Here is a 10,288-nt window from a genome sequence, read left to right as displayed (position 1 = left end):
GAAAGGTAAAGATGGGAACGCCGGTCACATCTGATAACCACAATGCTACAATACTACGTAATAATATTACAATACTACAAAGCAACAATGTTTCAACAACACTGCGTACTACCATATAAATACCAATGTGTGGGAGGAGTAGCACCCTCTGAAGTTAATCACCGACAACATGAGAAAATGCGTCTTTCTTTTCCACCCTGTTAAGACCAAAAAGTTTCCACCTACGGACTACATCATGAGGTCTCCTGGTTCACTTTCGCATTCACGTAACAGCTTGGGATAAGAAACGTTCACTGAGGACTTCCTACTCACATACCCCTCATGAGAAAAATCGCTTATTTTCCGTTTTCCCTCGCCTGTCGGAAGCTGCTATGGCCAATTGGCATGGTCTCAACTCAAGAAGAGGAAAAACCGGAAACCGTTATGACCAGAGGGCACGGTTTCAACTAAAGAAGAAGAAAAAGGAAGTCTTTAACCCTATTCAGACCGTTTTTTTTGGTCAATCCTTTTACTCTGAAATAACATATCAAAGAATTATTAAAGTTTCATAGAATGTTGTAGACAAAATATCTAAAGATTTAAAGACAGTTGACGCTGTTATGACGCCTAAATCCATAAGAAAAGGGTAGAATGCAAATACCAGAATGATAATGTTTGTTACGACTTATGTGTCCAATAGCAACATCAATGACGTCAGAATGACGTCATAAAATGAAGTCATGCATATATAAGATACCAGTTGGGTTTATCCACCGCCTTGAATTTTGCAAAAAAACATTTCTAACAAATAATCGCGAACGACAAGCAAAATAGACTAAAAACTTCCATTTCAACATTTTTTGATGAAAAAAGAGCAGGTACTTACACGTTCCGAAGGAAAATAAGCTAGTTATTCTTGATCTGGTCATATGGTCCGCCATCTTGGACGATGACGTCATCACATTACCTTAATTTACGCATATTTAATTTTGACAGATATTTTAGACATCATCTATGTAAGTAAATAGCATAATGTAGGAAATAAACGTGAAAAATACATTGTTAGAACTTGAATTAGAGATTTATGTCAAAAATCGACAAACGGTTGCCATGGCAACACGAAAAAATGGAAAATTTTCCAATCTTTGTAAATTTGTTGCCAACAAAGTTTTACGAAAATTCACTAAATTTACAGGATCGTTAAGCGACATCAAAGTTTGCGCCACCTCAACCCCCCAAACACCCCCGTCTGAATGAAGGCTGAAATCCAGCAGAGCTTGAGGCGATGAAACCACGTAGCTGATCACTTTACCACGTCAGTTGAAGAGTCTATCATAAAAATGTGCTGCAAATTTATCACGTTAAAGTTAGCTGGCAGGGTAAGGAAAGATTGGGTCAGCAGTGGTCAATGTTAGCCAGTGTCGTGTTGTTTGATATTGTGGTGAACAAGACGAATATCATGTCTCCTGTGACGGAAGCACAACCTGCAATCTACACCACGCACACCGAGGCGCTGTAACCCTAGCCTAATCCGTATCGTCTGACAGCTACTCCACAGAACGGCAGAGACCTACAAATTAAGCAAAATTCTACCCTAGTTTTACGTCGGGAGCGCGAGACATAGCGCCGGAGCATGCCGTGGCTACAACACATGACATTTGATTTCCTCTAACGCATTATCATCTCCAGTGCAAGGGTAGAAAAACGTGCGGTGAGAGGCGGTCGCGGTTTTACTGTAACCAACGGCTTTAAACACAAATGTGCGCTCTCACAACGTCTGTTGTGAAGAAAGGCGGAACGGGGAAGAAGGAATCTCTAAGTAATGTTGTGTTGCTACTGCACGGGCGAGGAGGAGAATTCCGGGTCCAACGCCTCCAAAACCGAGAGTCCCTCTGCGAGCCAGAGCTACATATCGGGGCCTCAGCTGGAAGGTAAGGCCGTGAGATTAGAAAGCTGTCTTGTGCCATAACTACCAGGGATTTAACTCATCCCCACACACCCACAGCCTCACAAACAACGTTCTTCTTCATGACGTGTACGGCTTGGCGGTATGACTTTAGCTTCAAATGAATCGTTTATTTTCACAGTCTTGCAATACATGACCTTGTATTCTATGTTATGCCAGTGACCAATTGCTGCATCTGGATTTCTCGCTCTCACTGAATGGAAGTTTAACGCTATTAATGCTATTAACGAACATTCTATTCCTTTTGTATTCACGTTCCTTCTGTATTTGTTTCTACAAATATGCGACAGAAATCAAAAAGATGGTTGACAAAGCCTAGTTTACGACTGCACTTTACTGCAAGTTAATGATGCCTGAACCCTCAGCGGACTATTGACAACTGTTAATCTGCGAAATTCATCTGACAATACTATTCTGTCTGAAGGACTCGCTGTGCTCGTTCGTTTGGCTATTCATAATTGATATGTTTTCAAATGACTGTGTAGATGATGAAAGGTAATATATGTCCTGATTGTGTGGAATAATGATCCTGTAGTTCTATACTAGCTGTTTTCAATTCACCATGTTGAAATGGAAGAAAATAGCGCTAAATTCATCACGACTATGCTGTAGCTATGGAGTAGGACGCTGCAGCTGCGCGAGGTGAATGGGTGGTGAACTACAGTATTTGAAAAATGATGGAAATCTTGCTACCCAGCCGACTAATTCAAATGGACACAATAAAACGATTTATATGAACATGATTACAGGACGCTGACTAGCGATTCGTAGAGCTACACCACTGTGTGTGATTGATAGTCTGCACAATACAACTGAAGTTCGAGAATACATAATGCTTCTCATGTTATCAAAGGTTTACTTTAATCAGCCAATCTATAGACTGTATACCCTTAGGCATAGTACTACGGTACGCGTATTGCATGCTGATTACTCTAGAGACAGAGGGAGACACATAGAGACAGACAGAGGGAGAAAGAGAGAATCAAGTATAAGGCAATTAGTAAAGACACGATTTAGACATCATCATGTTCTCACTGAAGGGCCGTCATTATCATGTTAGTACGGTGGCGTGTTAGCATCTGACTAACGATAAGGAAAACGATAACCAAGTACTAATATCAGGGCGCACTTATATTAGAGAGTGGCTTTCATTAGTGACAATTATCTTCAATATAGCTGATAGACACAGAAGAGGAACTTGTTTATAAATCCTTACTCGGTCAAGAAGACAATCATCTGGATAAGAGACTCGACACATTTTTTTTTCATGTGGAACGACAGTTGTCATACTGTGAAACCAAGACATCTATAAAGTTAGACTTATTCTTACATGAGTAATAAGTGTCTTTAGTATGCAGGTCAAGATGACCGAACACCCTGTAACCTTCACCAGTTAGACGTGATACACACAGGAGGTCCATATAACTGCAATACGTCTTGCGGGAATGCACCTTTAGGCAAGGTAACATCAGTCTGGATCACTGGCAGAGATCCAATCGGGAATGAAATTCATGTTGTCTTATATAAGGACAATGAGGGAGGTTGAGTTATTAAGGCTCTATTAGGAAATTTATCTACTGTGTCTATCAGCTATTGAAGATAGTAGAGTAGGGTGACCTCTATGAAATAAATAGAGCGTTCGTAAATTTTATCTTTGTATGTACATGCTTGTGCTTGTGTGCGTATGTGGTGTGTGTCTCTGTCTGTGTGTGTGTGTGTCAATGTGTGTGTGTGTGTGTGTGTGCCACTTAAGGTTATTTTTTCATAGATTCAAATCTCATTTCTCATATAGCCGTTTTGAATGATGGAACAGTTAAAGTTAAGATATGCAGATATATACTTATTCGATATTCATATAATATCGATTAAATATAGGAGCTATTGCAATATTTCATCTCTAGAAATACATGTAAAATTTTGGGTTCTGTACCAATATGTATTAACAGCAGTGTAAAGTCTGCACGCGTTCAAAGAAAAATAAACTAAGCTAGCAAATTTTTTGAATGCAAATAGTACGGAAGTTTGCATCACCGGTCTCTCCAAATAATGCATCCATGTATCATCGGATGAAAATTCCAAGTAGTCGGCCTGGGTTACTGAGATTTCCACGACTCGAGTACCCGAGAATAAGGACGGGGCTTACAATGATGAATTGTGTGGATGGAGTGTAGCGACTGTGCATTTGTCAAACCGTGTACGATTTGTGTCAGAACCGAAGGGTTCTCACCGCAAGAGAGGAATGGGAAAGACGTCAGTATTTCCATTCTTGCAAAAGTACCAGGACCTACCAGAAATGTAATATCCAGAGGCTCATCGGTCAACGTAGAGCTACAGATACTGTTATACAGTTATCAAAATTATCAAACTATGACTTGTCGAAGAAACGCCACGTTGCAGCAGATGCTCTTGTACTTGTCGCACTGTGTCAAAACATGGTCTGCAGTCCAGATTTGTCACAGATGTAGATCTTCAACGAGGTTGATAGTCAGAACGTGGGCATCCTACCTCCAACCGGCAGTGGGACTACATAATAATTACCTAGATACCTAGAACACAGCCACGACCATATCCGTCTTGTCAAAAGTAGGAGCATGTAATAACAGATTCCCGGAACCACAGACGACAGCTCATCATTGATTTGCTATCAGGTAGACATAATTACACTCTACCGGGTAGGAGTGTTGGATGGGCGTAGAACTTAGAAGTACAATTTCTTTAATTTTGCTATTAACGGGGAGCGTACTGTTCATAACTGGTTCTTTCACATGTGAATATCCCCTGTACAACAGTTTCTAACATACAGAAAGATATTCTTGAAATGATACAAAACGAACCTTAAAATCTCTTTCGTGTAATACTGTAATATAAGTTCGTTTATTATTGCGAGCACTTAATTTCGCGAGTTTGGTCAAAGCGGCAGCTCGTGAGATTTTTTAGTTTGCGAGCGGGTATTTTTGCATCATAATATTGGCGGTAGCGCAGGGATAGTGCGCAGCTTTAGCACTACGGGGCAAGTCTGAGTCGGCGAATTTACCGACAGTCGGCAAGGTAATATCAATCTTTTTGGTAAAATTTCATGTTTGGACATTCAGGTAAATCTTTGCAGATTAATAGGTAATTATCCATTTGTTTACTCTGTCATCTTTTACAGTAATCTATGTATTTATTTCCTGATTTGTGGGGGGCGGTCGCTTTAAATTCCCAACCGGAATAGCCTTCTTCCTTAAGATGATATATTCTACTCCTGTTATTCGATCGGGTGGAGGAGATGGTCACCGATAGGATTTATGAAATGGGGACCCTACATGTATATGAAAAGCACACAAAATACAAATAGTCGTGAAAGTTAAAATCATTTGACGAAGGTATGGGGTCGTGGAAATCTACTTATCATTAAAACGTTCCCTGAAAACTACGAAGGTTTCATTTTCAACATTCTATAGCCCTGGACATTCTTTGAATCAAAATAACATTTCAGTTGCTCATCGCAATGCACATGACCTCTGCACACTTAAACCGGCAATGTACGTACGTAACGCCATGAACTGATATAAATCACAATGGTGGGACTGTTCTAAGCTTCACTCCCTCAGACTAACACGATGTAAAGTTCTGTACATGGCTATAAGTGGTTCTGCAGGGGATTTAGCAGAACCAGTCGATCGATGTTTCACTACTCCCATGAGCGATGAACGCACACGGAGAACTGAAGCTGACTGTATAAGATTAACCTGGTGAGACATCAGACGGTCAAACTAAAACGTCATGACAGATTAGGTTGGTCGTTCATTCAGGTGTGGCTTCTCACGGCAATTTCAGATATCAGCTTTGGTCACTGTACGCAATCTTCCAAGGAAGACTGGGTTAGGAGGCTGTCAGTCAAACTGCCAAACAGCTCAAAGTCTAACGGTATTTGCGCCATGAAGGTGGAGGGGTCATTTCAATCCAGGGGTAGGCAGATTGTAAAATGAAACTGAAAATTGATTAAAACATTTCTTTGGAAATCTACTTTCAAAAAAAGATACATCTGTGTCTTGACGTCAATAAAGGTTTATCAGTCGGTTGGTAGGTTGGCTGGCTGTTGGTTACATTTTAACAGGCTGCGAAAGATAGATTAAGTGATTCCAGAACTTGCATCAAATATGGTAGTCATTTTGCGCGCCTAGCTATCTTCGCTACCCCAGTCCGTAGACGTTACGTTTTACCAATAACGTTAAATAGCTTAACGTCACTGTTTCGACTGGAACGTCATTTGAAAGCTTTTAAGCGTCTGCCAGGAAAGAAAAATGCTGCCTTCGTGCCAAAGTAACATCACGTGAATGCTAGTTGCGCTCCATTAGAAAGTATCTACGTAAGCTGGGATGCGTGACCGTGCCCGGTATTCACCACCCAACAAAGGACTGGACTAAGTAAGAACCATCGCACATGTAGCACTTAGCAGAGTTGAAGAATATGCAGGAACACAGCTGAAACCTGATATGTGTATGTCTAGATATTTCTGACCATGTTTTTTTTATTTTTGCGGTTTCAACTTTCCCTTCTTCGTGACTTTTTGTTATCTGTTGCTCTTTCATTGGTTACCTGCATGTACCAACCAAGCTGCACTTTAGCGCCTTTGTTGTAGAAGAAGTCCTATGTGGATTTAACCAGTGATACATTTCTAACATTTCGTAATCGTTTCTGTGTTTTTAAAAGTTCGATTGATCTCTGACATTTAAGAAAATTCATCTTACAGTAAAAAAAGTGTCTTGTAGCGCTAGAATATCGTGATATCATCGACCCCATTTTACCTCCAATCTCACCAAATCTCCATCAGTCGATGTAAGTCCATCCGGAATAACATACAGCACGGAGGACAAGTGCAGAATACTAATTAGCTACTCAATGGTTCCCTCTTCCCTGGCGGGCATATCTGACTATGTAAGTGTTAGTACAACATACCAAGCTGGGGATGCCTCTACGGGCCATCGTCAAGTCAAATTTCTTACTCAACCAACCTGGAGATCTCACACCAAGAGCTAAAATGCTTATCCTTTACAAGAAAAACTTAAGTTACCTATCGCGGGACACACATGTCTTCCTCTGCTTCCAAAAAAGAATTCAAACCCAACCTATCTAGATATAGTCAACACTAGTATTACAGTAGTCTCTTTGTAGAATTGTATTTATTACAATCCATTGTTATACATTCATATGCACCATCTCTTGTACTTGCAATTAGCCTACGGGCATAGACTTGCAAATAAACTCTCTCTCTCTCTCTCTCTCTCTATATATATATATATATATATATATACATATATATATATATAGAGAGAGAGAGATAGAGAGAGAGAGAGGGAGATAAATACATACAGTATATATGGGACTTTCTATGAATAAGACTAGAAACAGGGACAAAACCCTCATGTTCTGTTTGCCGCTTGTCTGCACATATGTGAAGGGTATTGGAATGATCTGGAGACATTTTCTCACGCCATGGTGCGATGCTTGGCTGCTTGCACAATTGGGAGCTGAAGGTTGAAGTTTATTGATTTTCATGAGTGTTGCGGTTCCCTGTAGCAGGTATCAATTTGGGACAGACGGAGGGAAATGAACGTGATAAGGCGCTGGGTTGGGATCTCAACCTTGGACCGGTGAGATACCTCATTGTACCACTGTTTAATTACGACGTACATTGCAGAGACTACAATTCCGTTTCAAATGCATTAGGAGCTACAGTTACTTAATAATGTAATGACCGTCACATTTCACCGGTTCTAACCACATTCTTTTAATACGAAAACCCGTCAGTGGCACTGGGGTTTTCATACTTCTCTCTACCTGCTCTTTATTTGGAGCGCTTATTTTGTGTGAAATGGTTACGTATTGCTTGTTTCAGTGCACGTGTTTCAGTACCAATGATGCTACTGTGTTTTATAATTACCGCCATTATAATCTGATTTACTTGGATTCTCATGTTCATAAACATGACCCTCAGGACATAAAATAAGGGCTCTAAGGTACTAAGTAACAAGTTACATCAGCTTTCAGGGATGACACAAATCGCCCTGGATGCCACAAATTAAAAAAAATGAGATGATCTTACAAAAGGTTGCCTTGTCACAGCGGTTACTTTGGTTTATTTTATTTTCATTAAGATCTCCATTCGTGCTACACTACTCTTCCTCCTGGAGGTCACCGGTAGCCTCCAAGTATTCAGTGCAAAGCAGCTTTGATTTTAGTTTGTTGGAGGGGACATTATTTCTTGTTACTGCGCGGTGCGATGTCTGCCCGCCCGACAGTCATTGAGATGTGAATATAGACGATGAGATCACCTTGAAATACATAACACGCAGTACCCACATAAAGGGTAATTACAGCGGGTATCAAATAAAAGGGATAAGAGTGTATAAAGTAAAAAGAATGTATAGGGTGCATGTACCCCTCCTACATAAGAATAAACTGCCATGTAGCTAGTAGGTCCTTCGACATAAAACAGCCTGGGACCAGGAATGCCAGTCTGAGACGGAATGAGGTGATAGCAGGTCTGAAAACCTGGAGATAAATCACTGCGTCGTTAGGGACGACCTCTGAGCCCTTCAGCAGCGCTGTGCCGGCAGGAACGCCGAAAATTTAGTGTTTCATGCAGATTGAACGCACGAGGGCGTATGGCGCGGTATGCCTGCGACCGTTAATTGTGGTAATGTTAGTTAGAAAAACAATTTACCATTACAAGTGACACTTAAGCAAGAGTTAACAATTTTTGTCATGTCTTTTATGCATGCAAGCTTTACGATACTATCCAGCCGGAGATATTTCTATGTCATCTGCTGCCCGGGCACCAAAGGATACATGAAGGACATGGGAAGTCCCTTAGCAAATAATAAGATGCTCCCGGATGCTCCCGTCATTGTGCGAGTGGCTGTAATGATTATAAGACCTGTCATGTTCAAATGTTTCCTTCTCTAATATCAAGTGAAACCTAACATATCCCTCTTCATTTTTTTGTTCTCGTTTGTTTTTACGGCCAAACTTTCTCATGTGAAACAGTCGGTGTAATAATCATGGTGAAATTTTAAAGAAATAGTGAGAGAGACGATTCCCTATTCCATTTTCAATGCGATATACGCATCTTATTCTTTCATCTTCCAACCAACCTCCGGAATGTAAAGCTATATCTCCCACGAGACATGGTTTGACAAGGCTCGTGTAATTTATTAGATATCAATTTGCAAACACAATAACGGTAGGAAATTGAGAATTGGTAAAAATAATATCTATAGGAGATTATCCGACATGTAGCACATGTAAATCAAATGTTGTCCTTGTGTTTCTGTTTCTAAAGCAGAATCATCACAGCGGGATAACGAGCCTAAATGTGCTCGGTTCTTGATATTGAGAGAAAACTTGATAATGTTGCTTTAAGATTGCTATGCCTTAGGCAGCCCAGCGTACTAGAATAGAAAAAAGACTGAAATATGAAGAAACTAATAAATCGAATGACCTCATACCCACATGAAATAGGTTATATGCCAATGACACACTTGCATTACCTATGCATGGTGGTATTCACATGTCACATGAGAGAGTATAAGGTTACCATTATTTATCATGAAGTGGCTTTGTGTCAAATTATGTATCTTCTTTTCATGTTTGGTATCTATTCACGTTCCAGCTATCATGAATTACCTGTGTTACATATGTTGAAGTTCAGCTATGGAATAATGAAATCATAAAGTAGGTCCTCATTTCCATAATATGCATATCATTGTGTACAACTTTGCCTCAGCTAAAATGATGGAAACCGGACGTTCCTTTTTTCAATTATCTTCTTTGAAATGTTTTGACAAAGATTTCCCTGCAGTTCCAAATTAGATGCTAGTGAAAACCTATTTCGCCTTGTCCAGACATCAAAAGCTATGTGCTAAATGTCCGGGACAAGAGATACACATAAGAAACTGCCATAATAGAATATTCTCATTAATCATGCAAATGTCCTCCTATTTTGCTTATTTTGTAATTCATTTTGTACATCTTTGGCTGAGCTACCTAAAATCATGAAATTTCTTTCTTTTTGACAAAATGCACCTGAAATTCCAAAACTTATGTCACTTTTTGATGAGAACAAGAGCTATCTAACACCCCCAAATCGTGACATTAGCTTGTTTCGAGCACGAGGTATCAAACACGGACGTTCCGCTACAATCTGATCATGTCCATTTTCATGCACTTCCTACCAACACAACAAGCATAAAACAAATGCATTGAGCCACTGTTGACCAACAGACAGACAAAAGCAGCCGGGAATGTATCCGCCATGAATATTTCATGGAAGTAATAATACTGCCAAAATTGAAAGAT

At 40.1% G+C, this 10,288-nt stretch overlaps 1 protein-coding gene across 1 annotated transcript in view; it reads left to right on the top strand.

The window, feature by feature from the left end:
• The first annotated feature begins 1,448 nt into the window (after nt 1-1,448).
• LOC118409466 (calmodulin-A-like) overlaps nt 1,449-10,288 on the top strand; it is an 18,840-nt gene continuing 10,000 nt past the window's right edge. The window contains exon 1 of the mRNA XM_035810509.1: nt 1,449-1,910. Coding sequence (XP_035666402.1) covers nt 1,802-1,910 — 109 coding nt within the window. The 5' untranslated portion in view covers nt 1,449-1,801. The remainder of the gene's footprint in view (nt 1,911-10,288) is intronic.

Source organism: Branchiostoma floridae, chromosome 1 (assembly GCF_000003815.2).
Source record: "Branchiostoma floridae strain S238N-H82 chromosome 1, Bfl_VNyyK, whole genome shotgun sequence".
Taxonomy (NCBI): Eukaryota; Metazoa; Chordata; class Leptocardii; order Amphioxiformes; family Branchiostomatidae; genus Branchiostoma; species Branchiostoma floridae.
This window is presented reverse-complemented; position numbering and strand designations above follow the sequence as displayed.